Below are 24,045 nucleotides of genomic sequence, written 5' to 3'. Positions count from 1 at the left end.
TAAAGCTAAGTACCATTTCTTTTATTTTATTTCATCAAAAACAACCAAACAAAAAACTTCATTACATTTTTTATTTAGGTCCCAAAAAAAACCATCATAATAACATTATATCAATAATATTAATAAAGAAATTTGGGAAAAAAAAAAAAAATTAGGGGGAAAATATAAAAAGAAAAAATAAAACTTCTGTCCACAGCCTCATTTTTGGGACAGGGAGGAAATCTGATCCTCCAGAGAAACTCTGTAAAAGTCCATTTTGGGGGTGAAAAGTGAACAGGACGTGGCTTCAAGCTCGGAGCACGGCGACTCGTTCTGCTGTGCACCAATCAGGAATGTTGACGTGAGGCAGGGGGTGGTTCTTGAGGTTAGAGACGATTTTCAGTCTACTGCTGCGGCATCTGCTGCAAAATACATCACAAAACAAATCATTTCAGCTAATTCAGCTTGTGAAGCAAACAAACCAAATGAAACTTCTATCCCGGTACCTGCTGCGTCTGCGTCTGTGTTTCTGGTCCTCGGCTCGCTAGGCGGCTCAGGATGTTCCTCTCAGACATCTGGAGTCGGACAGCAACCGGCGGTATCCGGGCGATGGTTGCTGGGAGGCGGGTCACGTCCGCCTTCATGTCACTCAGCAGCTCTTCCAACTGCTTTAGCACTGAAACACAGAAAGCAATAATATTTATAAAATATAAATCATTTATAAAGCCATAAAAAAAAATTAAAAAATAAATCTGGTGCCATTTAGTCACAACTTTGTGGAGCGTCGGTTGTACCTTTGTGCAGGACGGCGTTGGCCGGTTTGTTCCCGGACATGGACTCCTTGCTTAAGTGCTGGTGGGACTCGGCCAGACACTCCACCTCGCTGAAGCGGGTGTTCAGGGCCATGGAGGGGTGGGAGGGATCCTCTGACATGTTGAGGTAGGCGGCGCGACGCAGCTGCTCCTCGATCACCAGCGCCTGCTCCAACAGCTGGAGACGAGACGGAAAGGCGCATCTTTTAAAATATTTACAATGTTCCTGTTCTTTGTGTTTGATTAAATATAAATATACAGATAAATAATATGATTGGTTAAAAAAAATGAATGAATCAAAGATGGAAAAGTGAATGTATGGATCAATGGATAGCAGACAAAAGAAAAGGATATGTGGTTTGGCGGAAGGAAGAAAGAAAGAACAGAATAAACGGAAAGAAGGGAAAGAAGAAAAAATAGTGAAAAGAAAAAATGAAAGTGCAAAAGGAAAAGAAGTACAACTGGATGCAATAATAGAAAAATCAAAAGGGAAGAAATGACGCTGGACAGAATGTGGAGAAAAAAATAAAAATAAAAACAGAATGATGAAAATCCTGCATATCAATGGATGGACAGATAATGTTCAAACATTATGAAACCCAACACTTGGATGGATGGAATTATGAACAATTGATAGACATTTATAACCTCAGATAGTTTTTCTATAGCTATTGCATGTGTAAAATATTTGGTACCTTGAACCTTCGAGCCAGGAACTTGTTCTTGATTTCCAGGAAGTTGCCCCTGTTCATCTCCCCTTTGAACGGCTCGTTGAGGATGGCAAACCTCACGTCGTTCTGGATGTCCTGCCAGCGGGCGTAGCCGTGTCTGGAGGGATCAGCGGTCAGGGGAACAAACATCCAACCAGGGCGGCCTCTGGTAAAACTACATCGAAATAACGGAGTCCAGCTTCACTCCGGTCGGAAAAGGATACTGTATGATGCCGGCCAGCAGCCAGTAGTCATGGCGACGGTGCCAGATCTCATTGGTTTTCTTGGTAACCGTGGCGGCGCGCTCTTCGTTCTGCCATAAAGAGTGCAGCTCTAAAGGAAAAGGAGCTGTTAGTGATTTGGAACAGAATCCTGAAACTGACCCGACTTCCTGTTTGTGTCCGTACCTGTGAATCCTCCATCTGCGATGTTGAACATGAATCGGGTTTTGGCTTTCTTCTTCTCCTCGCTCACGCCGCTGGCGGTGGAAGCCGCTGCCGCCGCTGTAGCCGCTGTAGCCACGCCCTCTTTGCTGCCGTCTCCGTTCTGCAGCTTGGCCGCCTCCTCTGGTTTTGGAGCTTCTTTCTCCTCCTTCACGTCTTCAAAAGAAAAAACAAAAACAGAAGAGTCACCACCGGACTTCACATCACAGCTGGCACTTAACAGGTTAAATCTACAAGAGTTACCTTTCTTTTCTTCTGCAGGAGGAGTGGTGTCCATCTTTTCAGTCTTCTCTTCCTTCTTTTCCTCTCCTGTAGGATGAAAACATTAATTAGAACAAACTTTACTAAGATTGCAGCAGAGCTAGCACAGGCAAACAGCTTTTAGAAATGTTGCACAAAAAAAAAAAACATTCTTTGCAAATTTAAAAACAAAAAAAAAGCCTTGAAAATCTCACCTTTGACTTCAGGCTCCTCAGGTTTGACTTCTGCAGGCTCCGTCTTTTCATCTACAGCTGGTTTGTCTTCCTCTCCTCCCTCTGCGCTCTTCTTCTCTCCCTCTCCCTCTCCCTCTCCCTCCTCTCCTTCCTTTTCCTTTGCGCTCTCCGCTTCTCCGTTGCTCGGTTTGTCCGTCTCCATCGGCTCCTCGCCGTTTTTCTTCTCCTGCGTCTCCACAGGGACCTTCTCATCGTCGTCCGGGATGGCGATAACCTGTCGGCATCATGGATAAATCAGATTCAAGTCTTTGCCCATTTTTTTTCAAACCCTCCCTTCTTATTCTTAAATACTTTACCTCGCTGTTGGCCTTAGCTGGCTCTTTGCCGTTTTTATCTGCCTCGCCTTCTTTCTTTGCGTCTTTCTCTCCATCCTTTGGTGCCTCGTCATTCTTCACCGAGTCATCAGCTAGAAACAGACACTCGCGTTACATTGGATTTGTTTTCCTCCGCACCCTTAACAGAAACATTTTCACCTCGGAGGCTGAGCCGGTACCTGGAGCAGGAGTGTTGGGCTGTGTGTCGGCCGGGGTCCCGGTGGACGGGGTTTTCCCTGGAGAGTCCGGCTGAGCCGCGGCCCTCTTGTTCTCCTCCAGGTCGGCCATCCAGGGCATGGACCACTGACCGTTGACGTGCTCAAACTCCTGGACCTGGAAGGTAAAGAGACGCCATCTGGTCAGAGCTTTGACTGCGATTTACAGGATGGATTTTTCAGTTTTTAATAGGGGGAAAAATCCACATAAAGAAACACGCAAAGGTGCTTGATGCTCTTTTACTCAAAGAGTTAGATTTCTTTAAGCAAACACTGAGGGTGGGATTGGTATAAAATAACATGTCCACTATTAATTTGGTACCGTAGAAAGGCTGTGATGCTGTGGACACAATGGTGTCCCTCAGGGGGTTGACTTAGGACTCCGGTTTTTCATTTACTTCAACAATAACGTCAACAGAAATGCGACAGTTTCAGATTTTAATTTTTATGCTGATGATGCAGTTATCAGCAACCACATCCGACATCAATTTCTACTTTTCAAGGTTTACAGACTAAATGAGTCTCAACAACAACAAAAAACATATCAGGGCTTTCGACTTGATGATGTCAGTGGAAAAAATAATTATAATAAAATTTTTCCAACCTTCATCACTGTATCGGACTGCAGTGGAATGACATGAACACATTTCGTGTTAGCGCTTAGATGCTTTGAATATTTATCATGGACTTTGATTTAAAAAAAAATAATGTTGCAACTCATATTAATCAAGGTTCTTCACCGAGTTGTTGAAGACGGATATCTCCAGGTAGAGATATCTGTCTGTAAATGGTTTGCTAAATAGTCTTACCTTAAAAAAAAAGATTATGTCAATATATATGTTTGTTTCTTTTTGACCTGTCCTAGCTTGAACTGTGCTCTATATATTAAAATGATTCTTAATTTGCTCAACTCAAACCAGCTGCTGCCATATTGGGGTGAGATATCATGTTAGTTACTCCATTAATAATTAAATGGAGTTCAAACTAAGAACATACTTTTTTGCGTATAAGTGACATGACACCAATGCGTGTGAGGACATGTTGCCGGGACAACCCTTCTCTGGGGACGCCATCTGCGAAAGTCTCAGCTCCGTCTGCTCCGGGTTCGCACAGGTGGCGCATGAACAGAGACACGTAAGCCCTGCAGAGGGAGGAAACACTCATTCTCAGAAAATGTCCTTCGGTCTTCATGTTCAACAGAAGAAGAAAAAAATGCAACTTACTTGAATTCTTTCTCAGATTTCCCCCGCAGGTCTCGGACCAGCCACTGAGTGGTGAAGGCGTCCTGCGGAGGCATCCCATAACGCATCACCGCGTTCAGGAAGGCCTTCCTCTGCCGAGAATTGAAACCCAACACCTGGAAAACAGCAGGAGGCTCAGACTTCACTCAGGTGCTGTTCATTAGATTTCTAAAAACCAGTCGCTGTGTTGCTTTTTGAAATGTTTGTAGGATTCAAACAGTCTAAAGAAGAGCGGCTCACCTCAATGTTGCCTCCGACCCTGGCCAGCAGGGGGGGCAGTGGTTTGTCTTTGTCGTTCCTCAGGCCCTTCCTGTTGGGCCTGCGAGAGTTGGCTGCAGAAAAAAACCCAGAGATCCTGAAGACTGCGCAACCAATCAGCTGAATAATACATCATATTTTCATTTCCTGTAAGTGAGCCTATTAAGAGTTGTGCCTGGAAGAACCTATATTACAAGTTTTATTAAGTTTGTGCTAAAGACATAAAACACAGTTTTGATTCTTACCTTCTGATCGCTCATCAAAGTCTTCATCCCCTTCCTCAGACGCCACAGAGTAATCCGACTGTCCATCAGACTGGTCGTCCTGCCAATCAGCTTCAAGAAATAACAAAAATATATTTTAAATCAATGAGAGGCCTACTGAAATGTAACTCAAGCTCAGAGGATTAAAAGAAAAAGGCCGACCTCTGTCTTCCTGTGACCCGTCGTTGTAGTTGACCTGCTTGCGGATGCGTTTGCCTTTGCCCAGGTTTCTGGCCAGATCCTCCTGCTGCTGCTCATAGTGGTGCCGCAGCAGCTTCTCCCAGTAGTCTGGGTCGACGCTCTCCTCCTGCTTGATGATTTCTCGCTGCACTTCCTCCTCCTGAGCACCGCAAAAGTAGGGTAGTGATGAGAAAGTCGGGTTGGACCGAGGGGGTTTCCATGCCGACCCCACCGGGCCACAGACTCACCTCTTCCTCCTCGTCTTTCACCACATACTGAGCCACTTTGAAGGAGCTCAGGTATTCGTTCATGCTCTGCAGCTCCGTGTCGTCGGTGGCGTCCTGATTGCGGTCGAGAAGTCGCTCGATGGCTTTGTCGTCGTAATGGATGATGCTGCTGTCTTCCTCTTTGTTCTCACCTGAGGACAAATGTGTCAACATTGATTGCTCAAGTCAGGATTCCCAAACATGTTTCAAGTCGAAACTCCATACAGATTGCTCCAGCAGTCAAAAGTTTAAGCTTTAAATATGGAAATGTTACACGATAGCAGTGGATGAAAAATTCATAGCCAGATACTTGATAAGGTAAATTGCTGGAAAACCTAAGATGAGTGGCTGAAGGTAGTTTCATTCATCCGTCCATAATTACATGTGCAACGTCAGAAAACAAACAAACAAAAAACAAAAAAAAAGCCAGAGAAAAAACACCAACTGGAACAACTTATTTTTACAAATCTAAACATGAATTATGTAGGTTTGTGCATGAATTTGGGAATGACAAAGATTTTCTATGATTTATTTTCCCCAAATCTGGGGAAGTCCGATTATTTCCCAGACTTTTTAAAGCCGTCTGCCTGCCACACATCTTCACCTTCTCCGTCGTCCTTGAACAGCTGTTCTGTTCCGAACTTGAGAATGTCGTCCAGCTCCTGTTTAGACATGGAGCCCGTCTTGGATCCGAGACCGGGTCGGACCACCAGGTGAGTCAACATCATCTTCTTCTTGGCCACCTGAAACAAGAGATCCAGAGATGAAGATGTGAAGAAGTTTTTGTAGTTTTACGACTGTAAAGGCTGAAACATTACCTGAGAACTAAAAGATGTTAAAATGTGCCAATTACCTGAGTAATCCTCTCCTCCACAGAGGCCTTAGTGACAAATCTGTAGATCATGACCTTTCTGTTCTGACCGATACGATGAGCTCTGCTGAAGGCCTGAGAGCCGACAAAGAGGCAGACATGATTAACCTGATAACCTGCATATTTAATATTTAATAAGGAAAGCAGCAACGAGGCTTTACCTGGATGTCATTGTGAGGATTCCAGTCCGAGTCGTAAATGATGACCGTGTCGGCTGTGGCCAGATTGATTCCCAGACCGCCGGCCCTCGTGGACAACAAGAACGCAAACTGCTGAGCGCCGGGAGCTGAGGGACGAAGGAGGAAACGGTAAATACTTGTTCTGTATTTGTTTAGAATCTGCCTGTGATAAAGACGCAACAATAAGGATTTTGGTAAAAGTTTTTGACGCAGATTTTATTTCTCTTCAGAGCTTTGATATTAGACAATATAAAAATAGTTCAATATTTTTCCTGTCTTGCGTTTCCATTTATTTTTTCTAGAAAGCTACAAATGAAATCTGACCGTTAAAACGATCGATGGCTTCCTGTCTCATCCCGCCGGTGATTCCTCCGTCGATCCGCTCATATTTGTACCCTTCATTTTCCAAGAAGTCCTCCAACAGATCCAACATCTTGGTCATCTACACAAGAGCAAACAACAAACTGTTAAATAGAAAAGGACAATTAAACAAACTCAACCTGCTACACTGGCTTTTCTACAGATGCTGACCTGTGAGAAGATGAGGACTCTGTGTCCTCCTTCCTTCAGCTTCCTCATCATCTTCTGCAGCAGCAGCAGTTTTCCAGAGGACTTTGTGAGAGCGCTCCCGTCGTACATCCCATTGGGCATCTTCGGCGCTTCCTGTTTGGTGTGAGAAATTAAACACAAGATTTTAAAACAAGAAATAATTTAGCTGAGCAACTGAAAACAATGATAAATTCTCATCTAAACTTCATTCAGAGGATCTTTCTTTTGCCTCATTCAGTTTTTTTTAAATAAATATATGGGAGGTTTTTGTGCAAAGATGGTTTCTCCAGCTCGTACCATAGCTGCTGCAGGAAAGAGGTAGGGATGGTTGCAGCACTTCTTCAGGTCCATGACGACGTTCAGCAGAGAAACCTGGTTTCCTCCACCTTTTGTGTTGAGGGCCTCAAAGTTTTTCGTCAAGATAAATTTGTAGTATTTTCTGCAAAAGGGTAAAGAAAAATTAGACGTCAGGATTCAAATCCGACTAAATCATTTCGACCGTAGATCACTGCTCCAGACTAACTTCTGCATGGGACTGAGCTCCACCCGGACGATGAGCTCGGTCTTGGAAGGCATGTGCTTGAAGACGTCGGCCTTCAGCCTCCTCAACATGTGCGGACCCAGCATGTCGTGGAGCTTCTTGATCTGATCCTCCTTAGCGATGTCAGCAAACTCTTCCAGAAAGACCTCCAGGTTGCTGCAGGTGGAAACAAACATGGATTAAGTTTGTATGTTTTTGTCTTTTCTGGTATTTTTACACAAAGCCTATAAAAAAAAGAATAATGGTTTGTTTGCTTACATGAGAAACCTTGAGCAGATATTTGTCGATTATTTCGTAGATTTATTTTGTAGCCCAGTGTTCGAGTACAAACTCTGCAACTCAAATTTAAGACTTTTTAAGACCATTATGAATGTAATTTAAGACCTATATCTCCAAAGAAATGTACAACTTTTGTTCAGCTAACTGGCAATAAAATTGCACTGACCAGTGATGGATGTATAAAAGATGGTCAGCTAGCAAGGGAATGTTAGCAGCAAGTCACAGAACGCGGTGAAAGTGTCTGCCTGTGACTCAAACTTTTGTCTGACAGTAAAGACTCGTGAGAAAAAAAATACATAAAATACAAGCTCAAGTTGTCTAGTCAAGACATTATTTAAGACCTGTGATTAATGGCCAATTTACTTTTTAAACTTAATTTAAGACATTTAAGGTTTAAATTTAGATACATGAATTTTTAAGAACTTTATGCATTTCTGCACTAATAATCAGGCTCTGTAACAAATAACATGGGCATACATGACTAATCGATTTTTGTAAGAATTTTGTTATTTTTGCCATACATACAAAAAAAGTTATTTTAATGTAATAAAATATGAAAAAGTTTCAAGGAGTGTAAATATGTTTCCCAGGCACATCTGATTCAACTCATTTAGTTACAACTTCAACAAATGCCAGCAATCAGCTTCTTAAATAAAAAAGTGGCTCAACTTACTTGAACCTCTCGGGTGTGAGGAAGTTCAGCAGGTGGAAAAGCTCCTCCAGGTTGTTCTGCAGTGGAGTTCCCGTCAGCAGCAGCTTGTGTTGCAGCGGGTAATTGTTCAAGACCCGGAAAAACTGCAGCAGAGGAAACATGTTTACTACTTAGTTAACTTAAAGGTTAGAAGAGACAATGAAAGACTAAGTGAGCAAGGAATTTTCCCACCAGGTGTTGGCATTATCTGATCAAATAATCTATAATATAGTCATCACACCTTGGACTGATTGTTTTTCAGTCTGTGGGCCTCGTCCACCACCAGGCAGGCCCAGTCTATGGAGCCTAGGATGGCCATGTCGATGGTGATCAACTCGTAGGAAGTCAGCAGGACGTGGAACTTGATTGATGAATCTTTCTGTTGGAGGAAACAGGAAAAACCTTCATCATCATCTCAACTTTTCAAGCATCATCTTCATCCTACTCTTCATTCCTGCCCGTTTCCTCTCACCTTCATCCTCGACGCCTTCTTCCCTCCGCGGATGGCGTTGTCCTCGAAGGAGAACTCGTTCTCCCTGATGACGGCTCTGCTGTCTTTGTCTCCGACGTACGTCACAACGTACATGTCGGGCGCCCACATCTCAAACTCTCTCTCCCAGTTTATGATGGTGGAGAGAGGAGCGCTGACCAGGAACGGCCCCTTGGAGTGACCCTGGAAGTGGAGACGACGTTAGCATAACAAATAAGAGTAGAGGGGAAGTTTTTGTCTCCAAACACTTTTCATTTCCAAACAATCTAGCCTAGTAGAGCTTTAATTTAAATGTCACCTTAAAAGTATATATAAAAAAAAAACTGGTTTGTAATGCTACTGTCAAACAAGTCTATTATTTTACATTTACAATATTCAAAAATGGAAAACATTTAAGACAACCTCCCAGGAGTGAAAGTACTTTCAAAGCAAAGCCACAGAATATCCTGCTGAAAATAGTGAAAAAAATGAATCACTTGTAAAATCTCCATAGACACAAAATGAAGTGACCTTTTTTTACATGATAAACTCAGTTCAGTGTTTATCCCCAGTAAATGCATCTCCATAAGCATTTGAATATTTACATACATATACCCATTTGCATAATTATGAGCAAAAATGTGAGAGATCAGAGTTTTGCATTGAAGTGGGTCTGATCTGCCACAGTTCAACAATCCAGTGGCTCTTATTTTTAAACTCTCAAAGTCTGAATCCTCCCATTAATGCAGAAAAACAAGTTCATCTGATTTTATAAACAAATCACATTCAGCTGCAGAATCCCTTGTGGCTTCCTTAAAAAGTGCAATCTGACCTCCCAACTTTAGGTGGCAGCAGCCACACATGAGAAGCATTAGTTTACCGTTTCAGATCCCAGTGAATGTCATCAGACTTCACCTGACAAAATGGCTGAAGAGCTCCTGACCAATCGGATTGCAGGACTGCCCTACAGGCGTTCTGTCAGCAATAACTAAATTTTCAACTAAATAACTCATACCTTCTATAGAAATCTTGACAAAACCAACATTTATGTTTTGTCTTCACAAGATGGATAAATATTGGTTATTTTTTCAACAGATAAAAATAAAAATATATACAATGTAACATGTAAATCTACATTTCTCAGGTTCTCACCTCCTTATAGAGCGAGTAGAGGAAGACGGCGGTTTGGACCGTCTTGCCCAGACCCATCTCGTCAGCCAGGATGGTGTCTGTGCCCTGAGCCCAAGAGAACCGCAGCCAGTTGAGACCCTCCAGCTGGTAAGGGTGCAGAGTCCCACCAGTGCTGTCCAGGTAATCTGGCTGCCGCTCAAACTTTATGGTCGGCTGCAGACAGAAGCAAGAAATATTTTCAAAGAAGGAAGGTAAAATGTCTCAAAACATTCAAAATGATTTGTTTAAAAATGTCTCAGTCCCTAACTGGCATACTTACATCTATCACCGGGTTCTCGGGGGGTCTCTCTGGCCGCTTCACTCTTCCTTTCACCTTGATCTTCTTCCCTGGTCTCCCATCGTCTCCCATCATCAGCTCTCTGAAACACAGAGATGTTTACTCGGTTAGAAACGCCCTTTTTAAAGCTGGTTTAAGTACCAAAAGGGACTGAAATGATAATATCTTACCTGTGGTTCCAGTACTGAACCTTATAGGTGTCGAACTCGGGTACGTCCATGTCCTCGGACTCCCAGGTGGCCTGGTCGTACGCCAGCTCGCGCCATTTGATCAGGTAGTGGACGTTGTTCTTCCTGTCCACACTGGAAAAGAAAAAAGGGAAAATAACATTTTTTTAAAACTAGTGTTCAATAAATTTATTCGACACACTGAAACAGTGACTGCAATATTTAGAACAACTGAGTTGGGTAATAATAAAGCTCCATAATACACTGAAAGAGTTCCTGTAAGTTTCAGGAAGTAGGAACTCGGACTTGGTTAATAAATATTTTTTTTAGATCACTAACTTAACTAAAAACATTAAAACTTTAATTACAGATGTAGCAATCAGATTTTTCCTACATGATGCAGATTTCCTGCTTTATTTTAGGCTCAACCAAAAATGACAATTTTGAAGAATATAATCCATAATTTTGCAAGTTTTGATTGAGGTAGTAATAAAAAAAATAAATAACAAAATTATCTTCATCTAATCATTAAAGTACATTGTGGTGGTTGATAAACAAAAACAGAAAAAGTCCTTAGATTTGATGCACTAATTTGAATATATGATAATTATTTCTTTTCTTTAATATTTGACTTGTTGATCACCAATCAAGGAATAATTGACTAATTCTGATATTTGCTGTTACTGTGTTGCTCTGACATGCGAGTCCATGTCTTTAATATTTAGACTGCCAAACCTCAAAAAGCAACTTCAGCACCTGAGAGCAACAATATTTGACCAAACCTGTGTTTTCACACCAAACTATTAAATTCTCCTGTGGCAAAGGAACTGGTAGTGGATCAGGTGAGAAGAACCTTTTATTTTTTACGTAAAACAAAGAGGCAGTAAAAATAGCAAAAATTTAAAAAAGGAGAAGGGAAATGTGAGTCAATCCCAACTGATAACGTCACTAATATTTAACAAGATCAAAATTGCACATTTTTAATCTATAAATAAAGCGATCAATAAGCCCAGAACGATTATGCAATAAAAGGATGAGTCAGTATCAAAACCTCATCTCCTGTTTTGCTTTACTTCAAGGTCTAGTCAGACCAAACAGCATCAGTAAAACATAAAAACAGTTAAATGTTATTGTTCACCCAGGACAAGGCAGCCTGCGTCTGTGTTAAAAGGCAACATTAAGGGAGTGCAAGTCAATGCAGTAATTCAATAAGGTTTCCCAATGCGAGGCAACCTTTCTACAGCAAGCCGTGGTCAGACATTGATCCTAAGGTCTGAAAGTTAAAATTAAAGATTTGCATTTATTTTAAATCCGCTGAGGATACGAAGAGCCTGACTCGTGAGGACATAAACATCTGAGTCTATTAAACACTGTTAATTATTTAAATCATTAGAAAAAATAATAACATTTTCAATAAAAAAATACTTTTTAGAATATATTTGTGTCTCTACTGACTAGTCCTGCTTGCAACATTTAGAGCAAAACATTTAAACTTGAGATTTACAGGGAAATTGGCTGGAATTGTACACTTGATTGGCTCTGATTGGTTGATGTGTCCGTTTACTCAATCTCTCATAAATACATAAGCCAGTTTTGTCTAAAAGTTCTCATCACAGGAAAAAAAAAGCTAAATTAAAGGATTAAATTAGGATAAAATAAAAGGCATTTTGAGTGAGTGAAGCCAATATTACATTGCCAGTCAAGTCATTTAATTTGAATTAGGAACATTTTAGAATGATGTTCCTTCTCCAGATTAAGAAGCTCAGACATTGTGTGAACTCTGACCTGTGGTTCAGGATGCGGTGGATCATCAGCCACTCAAACTTGATCCCGTAGCGAAGGTATTTCTCCTCCAGGTGAGTGTACATGGGATCCTTGTGCTTCCTCTTCAGGCACTTGTCCTCCTCTCCTTCGCCGAAGTCGATGGGCGGCGGCTCGTCCATGTCGTTTTTCCTCTGGTAGTTCCTGAACATCACCTGGCAGTGCATCTCCAGCTGATGTGGAACATAAACGGTCACCAAAGACGTTCAGAGATGGAAAAGTGCCTCATCTTGTACGCACCTGGAGCTCCGTGACCCAAGAGCAATGCCAGTAAGACATGTTGGACCATTTGGCGAAGAACTCCCGTTCGGACCGCCCGGCCAGAGGGGCGGGGTCTGGGGCTTCGGCGGGGAGATCCGGAGGGCGTGGCACGGGCGTAGGAGGAGGCGGGTCTCCCCACCGCCATGTTAGGATCTTCTGAACCTTCCCCTTCAAGGTCGGACACTGAGAATGACAAAAAATGTGAAAGTTATCGTGAAGATTTTAGCAATGTCCAAAAAGCCAACATACTGACCCCTACATGAATCCAGGGCTGAAACGATTACTCAGTTATTGAAATAATTGTCAATTAATTTAGTAATCAATTAACTGTTAACTGGAGTGTGCAGACTCAAAGAAAGGCCGCATGCTGAAAGCAATGCTTTTAGCAATTATTATGCCAAAACGGTACAAAATATGTAAATACATTTTGCATTTAAAATAAAAAAAATCCTTTTTGTAAAATTTATTCTACCAAGAATTCGTCAAGGATCCAGTAAAAAGATATTTTTGTTGTCCAGTTATTAATAGGTCAGTTATTAATAGGTTAATCCAAAAAACAAGCAGATGTGAAATTGAGCTGAGAATCAAACTGAGTATTTTGTTAGCTGCAGATGCATCCTTTGCATTTCTTAAAGGAATGCTGTGTTGCTGTACTTTAAGCAAAAAATATAGTTTTTTCTCACTTAAAAAAAAGGAATTGAATTGTTTTCATTTTTAATTCATCTCTCATATTGTATAAAAACAGCTTAAGTGGTTAAATGAAAAAAAAAATCTGCACAATGTGCCAATTACATCATCAATTAATCGTAAGAACAACGTCCCACTCACTGTGCACCGGGGGCAGATCCACTCCCCATTGGGAATCTCGGGCAGCGGAGGGTTCAGGCAGTGGATGTGGTACGACGACGGACACGAGTCGCAGCAGAGGAGCTCGCCTCCGTCTTTGCAAACCCGGCAGAACTCCATGTGATGGTCGTCCTCCTCCATCTCGCCCGTCTCGCCGTTGTCCTCCTCTCCCTCTGAGGCATCCTCTCTGGCTTCCCACTGGATGCCCTCCTTCTCCTACCATTCAGGACAAAAAAAATTAAATAAGATAAATCTGAATCAGTTCAGTTAAATTGTTTTAGCAGCAGATGAGCTTACGCAGTGCGGGCAGCTCCAGGTGCCCTCCGGGGCCTTCTCCATGTCGGGGTCCAGACACACCATGTGGTACGCTCTGGGGCAGGTGTCACACAGGATGATCTCCCCTCCCTGCTGGCAAACCTCGCAGTAGTCCTGATGGTCCGTCTCGTACCCATCGCCATCTTCCGTTTCTGACGACAGGAAAAATAATTCATACTTCATGTGTTTGCATTTTGTCACATCACAACCACAAACATCGATTTATATTATAGACCAACTCTAATGGTGTATGTGTGCAGACTCCTTTACTCTGATACCCCTAAATAAAACCAGAGCAACAAATAAGCATATTATTTCGCCAAATGGGAGCAAAATGTTACTTTCTGGTGCAAAATTCCAACTATGAGCCGTAGCATTGACACCATTATGCTGATGGATGGAGATACAAAGTAACCCTGGAAAAAAATCCTCCAGAAGATTTGGGTCTGGAGCAGAGTGTCAGTCTCAGCTGGACAATACGTTTCATAAAGTCTTTTAAATAAAGCTAATTCATGTGTTAGGAAGGTCCTAGTCAATACCCAGGTACAAGACTTGAAGCAATTCACCAAAGAACAGGTGAATAAAAGTGTTTATCTCCACCAACTTCCAGAGATAAAAAAAAAATATGGTTCAACAAACTATTGAATCATGAGGTCTGAAAACAAAAGCATGCCACACTTTACAGATTTTTTTTGTTTTTTTTTTGTTGCAAGATACATTTGAAAACCGTCCATGCTATCCCCTCCACATCACAATATTGCAGAAATTTGCGTTAATTGGTCACAAAATCCCACTAAAACAGACTGAGGTCCTGGTTTCAAGGCTCCACTTCTGATCGTTGTTGTCAAAAGAAAACCACAGAAATGAGTCACTTCTTCCACCTGAGTTCCTTCCTCTAAACTCAACGACCGACAAGGAAGGTTTTCATGAGCAAAACACAAAAATCTATTTCCATGTAATTCCTTAACCAGAATCTTAATTGAAAACTTCTTTCAGGCATACTCCAGACACAAATGGCTTTAATTATAAACACTTTGTTGAAAATTGGGGCATGTTGATCTGTGCAATCAAAATCTCAGCTGAAGTGAGAAGGGTTTCCACCCTGAAGCTCCCATGTCACAGTTCAGAGTCTGACCTCGATGTGAATCCACCCGTGACGTCTTTCGATTGCTGCTTCGATCTTGTGACAGCAGCGACAGAAGAGGCCTCGGCGGGCGACAACCCAGAAGATGTTGTACTTCTAAATATACCCGTACTCCACTGACTCAGCCACGATGACTAATGTGTTCATCTGCACGGCTCGTTTTTCTCAGCTCCGCACTCGCTCTCAAAGCTTTCCCTGAACCACTTATTATCTCCCTCTGCAAAGGGGCCATTAACCAGCTGGTTCAGATCCAGTTAATAATCCAGAATTTTAGAACATATACAGTAGAGCTGGGCGAAAAATCGATTTTAATTTTTGATTATTTAATTTTTGGAAAATCTGTTTTTTCCCCTATCAATGCACTCCTGGGGTTTCCATAGTCCTGAGTGATGTCAGCATCACTCACTTGTAATGCGGCTTTAATACTCCATTGTAAAACTTATAAAATGAATTATTGAAAAAAAAGTGACTTTTTGAAAATATTTTGTTATTTTTAATTTCTTTTTTAGAAAATAAAAAAACAAAATAAAAAAAATTGGATGTTATGGAAAAAAAAAAAAAAGAGATTTTATTTATTTTTTAAACCATATCGCCCAGCCCTAATATACAGAAATGATTGATAAAGAGGGAGAAATAAATCTAAGAAATACCTTTCTTCCTCTTGGGTTTGTTCTTGGAGAGCTTCTTCTTGCTGCGGCTGCTGCGGCTGTTCGAACCCTCCGAGATGGAGACACTGTTGATGCTGCCATTCTCAAAGTCGCTGTCGACGTCGGGCTCGTCCTCCTCGCTCTGCGCACACCGGAATCAAACGTTAAACACTCAGCTTCATTAGGAGACTGTCCGTACAAGCACTACACGAGCAGAGCGTCAGTAAAGGCGTGGAGCGTTTTCGTACCGAGGAGCGCTTCCTTTTGCTGTTGAAGCCTCCCAGCTTGATTTTCAAAGGAGCGACCTTCTTCGTCTTGGCATTGTTATTCTTCTTCTCTTGTGGCTTTGGTGCTGGTTTGGATTTCTTGCGGGCGTTGGGACCTGCAGACCCAACAAACGGATAAATCAGTAACCCAGAGTAATGAGACAGCCGTTTCCCTCTTCTCCGTCCCGGCAGCGGTACCTTTGCCCTCCTTGGTTTTGGCTTTGCGGAGAGGCGGCGGCGCCGGCGTCGGCAGAGGCTCGGCCGGGGCTGCCGGGGGCTCGGCTGCAGGTGTGACCTCTGCCACCATGGTCTCTACAGCAGCTGGTATGTTAGCGGTAGCCAGCGCAGCATTCGCAGCTGCTGCTCCTCTCAGAGGGTTGTTTGTGCTGAACTCTCGCCACTTTGCCCCCAAAACCATCATCATCTTGGACACGGCGATCTTGGGATTCTTGGCTGCAATGAGCGGCCTGTAGAGGAGGAAAACCGAGTGTTAGAACCAAAAGTGTGGAAAAAAGAACAGTCACGGAGGAAACATGGGATGTTTCTGTGAAAAACATTTCCAAATAATACATGCACATGTGAGGGCTTCCAGAGCAACTGGTTCAGTATTTTGGGTAAACTAAGGCCAGAACAGACCTGACAAACTGGCTGAAGGCCTTGTAGTTGGTCAGGGATCTGTAATCCTCCTCGGTGAACACATGGTCAATGTCCTCCATGCCCCAGTCGTCCAGCAGCTGAGATGATGACTTTGGCTCCTGCAGTAAATAATAAACAATAATAGAAAAAAAAAAAAAAACATTGAAGTCTAATGCACAAGTGAAAAACGTTGAATTCAATAAAATTGTGTTCATTTTGACTAAAAGTTATAATGCAGTTATATTTTTTACTAATATCCAACATGAAAAGTTATAAAACTACAAACCGTTTTGCTTTACTTAGAAGACGACTGATCTGACGGGATCTTTAAAAACCAACGTATTTGTGCAGCACAAAATCCAGCTTTTACATCCTCGTTTTCTATCAGCAGGAGTCTCTTCCTGCGAGGTTTGAGACCTTGTTTTACAGCAAGTGGTATAAAAATATTATTCTTCATATGGCTTGTGTTGCATGTAAAATAATAGGGCCTTTTTGCAACGACCGAATCTGCTCCACCAGAGCCAATTTGCATGTAAGAGAGTTACAAGTGGCGAAGTGAAGAGCCTCTAAAATTAGCATCCAGCAAGCAAACGCTTTAATAATTGACACAGACCAGCATGTTTTTCAGCGCAATTGCACTAAATTGCTAAGTGATATGTGCACCATTTTAGAAACTCTATTGATTTGGTGGTTATCTGGAACAGTCTGCTTTTCCCTGTCTGTCGTTTAAAAGGTGCATATAGTGCATATGAGGTGCAGATATAGATGCACCAATCAATCGGCCAGAGATCATCATTGGCCAGTTTTCCCTTGATGGTTTCTGATCAGTGATCCCGCAGGTCAAATATTGATCCCTGCGCTCCCCTCATTCATTAAATGTTTAAAAACCATGAGCTCCCACCATTTTCAATCTAACTGGGATAATGGGCTCTGAAAATAAAATCCAGATCAGAAGATCAGATGGAAGAAAATAAAAGTTTGATCAGTGCATTTCTGGTCCAAATCTTTGTTTCTTCAGTTCAAACTAGAATTCCTAGCATGAGGAAGTAACAGGAAGTTGAACTACAACACAAACAAAGTAAGTAAAACTTGCATCAGTTATTGTACAGATGAGTAGAAAACTGTTATACCTTGAACACAAGTTAAAATTAATGCCTGCAAATGAACTGCTGTTAAAAAAAAAGAACAGAAAACAAAAAGAAAATACATTATTAAAGTTCTTTTCTCCACTAAACTTTCCACCACATCTCATCCTTCATGAATATCCCAAACCGCCTTGATGCAATCTAAATGGTTCTTTCTAATGTTGATAAATAGATTTTTTTTTTTTCTGCTCATTCGGGTCTCCCTGAACAAAGAGGTTCATCCCAGGCAGCACAAGTAGCAGATAAAGATTAAGATAATGCACTGCACGTTCCACCCCCAGCTGCCTTTGATCAAGGCTGCCTGTGCAGCCCTCCGTCTTGTACGGCGGGGCTGCGGCGCGGAACGAGGGCGGCTCTCTGCTAAGCAATCAAAGTGTGTTTATCTAACCAAAAAAAAAAAAAAAAAAGAAAAACAGGGTCAAGAATGTATGGAAGTGCTAACGCTAGGGTTGCCATGGTAACAGCACATTATATCATATGTATATCTCACAGAGCAATACTAGACGTACACATACACACACTTACACCCCCCTCCCCACCATTCCCACCTCCTCCTTTTGCATAACTGTCATTAACAAGAAGGCCCCCTATTGGCCGCCAGGTTCTAAATCCACCAGACTGTTCTTTGTTCAGGCGTCGCTCATTTCACATGTGTTTGTCACACCGCAGGACTCCATTACAGGTACGCAGGCAGAAGGTGCTCATCATGGAGCCCGCAGAGGGCAGGTAGAACAGCTATTCACCAACAGAAGAACGCCTCTTAGAAACACAGATGCTTGACATTTCTAGTTCTTAAAAAGAAAATCCATCAACTAAAAAAAAAAAAAAAACAATCTACCACAGACCTAGATAAATGATGAGGTTCATCTCTACAAAGCTGCATCAGCATAGCTGTTATATCAGTGCATACTGTGAAAGAAGAGTGCCAGTAGCTGGGGCATGTTTTAAATGGTCATGGGGCGTTTTTGCACAGCTTTGATGGAAACTTGTTTAAAGAAAATGTCTGTAATTTATCACCATGTGGTCAGTTTTCCTTTGCCCAGGAGTGAATAAAGAACAACTGATTATGACGCAAACAAGCTTAAGAAGGGATCAGAAACACTGAGCCATGAGAAAGTGTTTCCCCTCTTCCAGATTTATTCCTTTTTTGCTTTTTGTCACACTTAAGACATTTCACATCATCAAAAATCTATTTAATATCAGCCACAGATGATCTGAGTAAATACAAAACAGTTTTCATTTACTAATCAGCACAAAAACAGAACTGAGCATGTTTCACAGCGTAACTCCTCCCTCTCTAAATCATGAATTAACCTTCATTATTCAATACTCACACTTTTTCCTTCACAAGCCACACCCAACGCTGATTACTGCCCGACTGGTAGAATCAAGAAATCCCATAAAGAGAATTTCATCTGACATTCATAGGACATTACAGGGAACCTACCACTCCCTCTAGGCTTTGACAGGCATTACAATTATTAATTAGATTTGGGCATCAAGGGCAGGAATCAACATAATTAACTTAATATATTCTTGATATGAAGAGTGTGAATACCCAACACTTGAACTTGGCACTCTTTTGGATTTGCGATGATGACTGAAATTAAACTAGAAACAGTTGCAAAGATATTTCCAAGGCTTTGTGACACCAGCAAACTACATTCTCCAAACAGGAAAAAAACGTTAAGGAACAGCAGTGAACCTTCCCAGGAGTAGCCAGCCTGCTAAATTAGTCCAAGAGTGAATAAAAACTAAAAAAACAAAACAAAAACAAAAACATCTGAAGCACTGCATACCACATTTTCCTCAGTGAAGGTCAGTGGTCATGATTCTACGAAAAGAAAGTCTGTGCAGACATTGCAACTTCATGGAAGAGTCACTGCTGGTCAAAAAGATCCCAGAAACCCGTTTTACACTCACCATAAAGAATCTCAATAATTCCCGAGACTTTTGGGAAAATGTCCCTGAGACAAATGAAGAGTCCAGTGGTATCAGGTGTAAAACTAACAGCATTTCAAAAACTGACAGCTTTCCAGCAGTTTAACACGGCGATGGTAGTGTGATGGTTCTGAAGTAGCAGGGCACTTCAGGATGGAAATTATTTCTCTACTCTACCAGAAAAGCAGAGTTTTCTACCCTCGTCACAAACATATTGAGGTTACACTGAAGGACAATGATGCTTCTTAGCAAGCCAGCAAGTCTGATTAAGATGCTGGGAAATGGCTAAAACAGACTTTTTATGCTAAAATATTCATCAATGAAGCTAAATCTAAACACTTCTGAGGGGGAAAGTAGGTCAATAAAGCTTCGTAGCACAGCATGTGCAGGACTGACTGCCAGTTATCACAAAATGTACTTGACCAGGTTGGTATGAATAGTTTTTTCTCAAGGCATGAACTCATCATTTGAGCAATTAAATGTATAATAACTCAGGCTATGTTTTATGTGATATTAAAATGTCTTTAACGAGTTGAAACATTTAAGTGTTACACTTTTTCTCAGCACTGAACTTCCTGGTCATTCTTGAAACATGCATTTGTTTTTAAATCCACTTGAAATACCAAAGTTGTTCCTTACCGAGTCATCATCGTCATCGTCGTCGTCCTCCTCTGGCTCTGGTTCTTTCCTTTTGGAGCTCCTTTCGGGAACACTGTTCCTCTTCTTCTCTTTGCCACCGCTGGCTTTCTTCTTCTTCTTGCGTCCTGGAGTGTAGTCGCTGCCCTCGCTCTCGGAGCGTTGGGCCGAGCCCGTATCCTCCACGTCTTCCACTCCACCCATGTCCATGGGCTCTGGGGAGCTGATCGTCAACTCCTGGGACAAGAAGGAAACAGACAGGACTCAGAAAACCCAGGAAAATACGTGGAGTCAACAACCTCACAGTAAAATGTAACTGCGTTCCTGCGGCTGCTTACCTCTCTGCGCGACCGCCTCTTGCTGCCCTTGCTCTCCCGGCTCTTCTTGGCCTTTTTCTTCTTCTTCTTCACCTTCGGAGACTCATTCTCTGAGATCTCCTCTTCCTCATCATCTGCAAATCAGGCCAGCGGACACACGCCACGGTTAGGATGCACGCCCACAAACAGCGTGTCAGCACATTCATGCTGCGTGATCGTTATTTAACAGTGGGCTCTGAAGACAGAATGCATATCTGTGAACCATCTGATGAAAACTGTGCACAGGTTAGCTGCAACTGCTTACTGAAACAACTAATATTAAATGGCAGTTTTTATCTTGTGGAGAGAAAATACAAGTAGGTGTAAGGTGAACTGCTACACGTGAGCAATTAACTGCATTGAAATGAACCTCATCGGGTAAAATATCTAATCTTCTAATGGCTGTAATTAGCTGCTTTGGAGAAAGTTACCACTCAGGAAAGTCCTGTTGTTCATCTATTTAACCACGAAAGCAGATTACCGCAGTATAAACTGATGAATTTACAGCAGGTAAATCAGAAGATAAACTAGCATTCTAAGTCAATGTCCTCTTTTCAATGTCCTTAGCGTGGAAAAAAGGAAAACACCAATTCACGGCCTGTAGATGCAACTACAGGCCGAACAATATATGATCTTAATAATGATGCTAAGAGCTTATTAATGTAATTTACAGCAATTTGAAAATAAATGAGAAGCTACTCTTGAAAACAATTAACAAGATGTTTTTCTTTTTTTTTTTTTTGGATCAATGGAATTCGAGGCCTGATTTATGACTCCGGACATTTGCTCAACATCTGGCAGCAAATAGACTGATGCATAAAGTTTAAACAATACATACATTTTAAAAATGCTTTTTGAATGTCTACTATTTTGGGAAAATTCAAGCACTTTAGATGTTTAAGTATTACCCAACATTCAGACACCTAAACAATTGACCCCAAAACTGATAACAAAAGTTACATATTAACTCACCAACCCGTTTTCTATATTTACTTAATCCTATAGAGGATCATGGGGGTGCAAAAATTTACACCTCAGCGCAATTTACAATCCCAGATTAACCATACATGATTTTAGTTGGTGGAAGGAAACCACACTGCCTAGGAAAACAATGCATGGGAAGAACACAAGAGGCAACAAAGATTTAGAAGAAGTGTGTTACAAGAACTCTGACCTGCTTTGACAACAATTTAAAAGATTTTTGACTGATACCATCAAGAACTGTTGACTTATTGTTTCTGTGAATAATATCTACCAGGGAAAGGTTGATAACCTAAATTTCCAAAAAATAAGAAAATGAACTAGTCCTGACTGGGATCAGAACCTACATAACTGGAGATAGGATATTTCTAAAATACTTCAAAAAATATTTCTAAAAATACTATACAAATAATTACATTTGTGAGATTTTACCATGGTGTGAACTCAGGTTGGAACAAGCATATTTTCATTGTTATTGTCACAACTGCATCAAAACTATAAACTTTAACTATTTTGGGATCAGTTTGACGGCCTTTCATTAGGAACATTAGTTTTAATGCCTGTATGTGGATAAAAGTAGTTGTCCTAGTACACACCCATCCTTCTTATACAGCATAGTATTTACAAAAGCAAAATTGATCAAAACCAAAATCTACAAGTCAGACTCCAAGGAAAAATGGAAATCGATATAGGTAGGTAAAAGTCTAATCGGTCCATCCACCGGCCAGAGACCAATCAGATGCCTTGAATTTCTCTACTACTACTATAGACTCTTTATTACAAGCAAGAATATAAACACAAATGATTTATTTCCGCATTTCATAATCCACTATCATATGATTTCATAATAAAACGTGTTATCCGCTGAATGGAGAACAATCGTGTTGTTGACTTCACCAGTTGAAGCTGATCTAAGAGACTATTTGTTCTCCAAGGTTCCGCTGTGTGTGCTGCGGCTGCTTGCTGAAATCCAGCCGTAAACAACGCACGGCACAATTTAAACAAGCAAAGTATAAGATAGACCGAGTAATTTGTGCTAAACATATGGAAAAAAGTGGATTTATGTCTGTTATTATTCGCACTTTTCCTTCCACAGTCAAACTGAAGGCGCCGGCTACGAGGAGGGGAACGCTACCGAACGTCATCCACCAGCTTCCAAGCTAACTGGCTGCCTCCATCTTGTCATCGACACGTAAAAAATACCGGTAGCTGGCTAATGTTAGGCCCCGGGAACATGCCGGTTTTTCAGCGTGACAGCACTACAGTGCATCCATCAGCTTTACAACCTCCGACTATGGTTGGGGTAAAACAATTTGAGTTCTTTAAAACATGTTTGTCTCCCTGTTTGCTAATGGAAGCTACGCAGTAGTTAGCCGCATGAACGAGCTAGCACTAAGCTAACGCAGCATGATTGATGCGAACGTCAAAAACACACGAGCAGCGTGAACATTAGCGGCTAACAAATGAGCCTCATCTTACCTTGCATTAGGCGGTCGTCGGCGGCTCCATAATCGTCTCTGTCATCTTCACTTCCAGACATAGCGGACAGCAGGAAACTTTCTTCTATTGAGTTAGCCAATAGTTTAGCTAACTAAATGAAAGTTATTGTTGGTGGATAATCCAGAGTTCGGACCCAGTGTGAAGTCTGTCCAAATCGTAGCCGGGCCAGGTTTAATAGGGCAGAAAATAAGAGCATAAAAGAAAGCGGAAGTGAAATATTAGGACTAACAAGCACCCGGTAAAACATAGAAGGACATCAACACTCAGCACATGGGACAATAAACCCAACTTTATCCGCCTGCGAAGTTCACATATTTCTATCTCCTCCTTTCACTCCATCTCTGCGTTCAGCTTACACTATCGTTACTATCCGTCCCATTAGCATGCGTGCTAGCCGGAGCTGAACCGGTTGGTCAGATTTAAGACTCGAAACAGAACCGATCCGCTTCACATACTGATATATACCCAGAAAATCCCCTTGTGTGACAACCCGAGCCTACTTCACCCTCAATCAAGTCAATTCACAGACCCAGAAACTGACATACTCACAACTTCAAGCTTCCAAAAAACAGTAACTCCACGCTCAGTTTGCAACTGATTGACCACTTGGATGCTTTTTTTAATTCCAGATGGTAGCGGTGTATATATAATTTAAATATATTTCCGTATTTTTGGTGGCAGCGTGTGCGCACGACGCCGTCTCCTCTTTCTCTTCCTCGCGCGCACACACACAAAGAGATCAGGGGGCAGGCATCCCATAATATTCCCCGCACACACACGCACACTCATACATATACGCGCACATTTCACTCACCCCTCCCCCACTCTGCATAGTTACCTTGCAACGTACAGACCATAATAGTCAACTCACCCCCTCCCTCTTCTACAGTCTCTTCCCCATTCCTCTATGCACATCACCCCCCCCTCCACCCCACACACACCTCCACCCCTCTTAGCAACCACGATCACTATGGAAACGCTCACCCCCGCCCTCTCCTGTGTGGCATCCCATAATAGTAATGAGCGCAGTCACTGACATCCCACAATAAGCATAACTCCAAAAAGAGAGAGATAGGAGAAAGGAGGGGGGGAAAGGAAAATGCGCTCACATGGCAACTGTGTGTGCCACATGACTGCTCAACTTGAGAGTGCATGTTTGCA

General features: G+C 41.9%; 1 protein-coding gene across 1 annotated transcript; it reads right to left on the bottom strand.

The window, feature by feature from the left end:
* Positions 1-57: 57 nt before the first annotated feature.
* On the bottom strand, positions 58-23,695 carry chd4a (chromodomain helicase DNA binding protein 4a). The gene is made up of 41 exons (XM_008422677.3): positions 23,434-23,695; positions 22,864-23,029; positions 20,386-20,498; positions 20,051-20,284; positions 16,326-16,444; positions 15,888-16,156; positions 15,672-15,805; positions 15,427-15,565; positions 13,615-13,784; positions 13,300-13,533; positions 12,451-12,654; positions 12,175-12,383; positions 10,393-10,524; positions 10,205-10,304; positions 9,907-10,098; positions 8,758-8,958; positions 8,527-8,664; positions 8,268-8,389; positions 7,298-7,471; positions 7,072-7,213; positions 6,757-6,888; positions 6,550-6,667; positions 6,208-6,332; positions 6,029-6,121; positions 5,780-5,918; positions 5,158-5,327; positions 4,892-5,069; positions 4,712-4,801; positions 4,449-4,540; positions 4,191-4,324; positions 3,964-4,108; positions 2,932-3,085; positions 2,735-2,844; positions 2,400-2,652; positions 2,188-2,253; positions 1,909-2,100; positions 1,726-1,834; positions 1,487-1,619; positions 774-969; positions 486-655; positions 58-401 (listed from the first exon to the last, which is right to left on the bottom strand). The coding sequence occupies exons 2-41, from the start codon at positions 22,922-22,924 to the stop codon at positions 384-386; spliced, it is 5,904 nt and encodes a 1,967-aa protein (XP_008420899.1). The 5' UTR covers positions 22,925-23,029; positions 23,434-23,695; the 3' UTR covers positions 58-383.
* Between the last annotated feature and the right edge of the window lie 350 nt (positions 23,696-24,045).

Source organism: Poecilia reticulata, chromosome 11 (genome assembly GCF_904066995.2).
Source record: "Poecilia reticulata chromosome 11, P_reticulata-male-v2, whole genome shotgun sequence".
Lineage (NCBI taxonomy): Eukaryota > Metazoa > Chordata > Actinopteri > Cyprinodontiformes > Poeciliidae > Poecilia > Poecilia reticulata.
Note: the sequence above shows the minus strand (reverse complement) of the source record. Positions and strands in the feature narration are given on the sequence as shown.

Bases quoted from the DNA above. Each gene is read 5' to 3' on its own strand.
- chd4a (XM_008422677.3), bottom strand. From the start codon at position 22,924: ATGTCTGGAAGTGAAGATGACAGAGACGATTATGGAGCCGCCGACGAC. The intron at 20,499-22,863 runs GTAAGATGAGGC...CCTGATTTGCAG, and splicing joins CGACGACCGCCTAATGCAAG to ATGATGAGGAAGAGGAGATC. The intron at 12,384-12,450 runs GTGCGTACAAGA...GTTCCACATCAG, and splicing joins CTTGGGTCACGGAGCTCCAG to CTGGAGATGCACTGCCAGGT.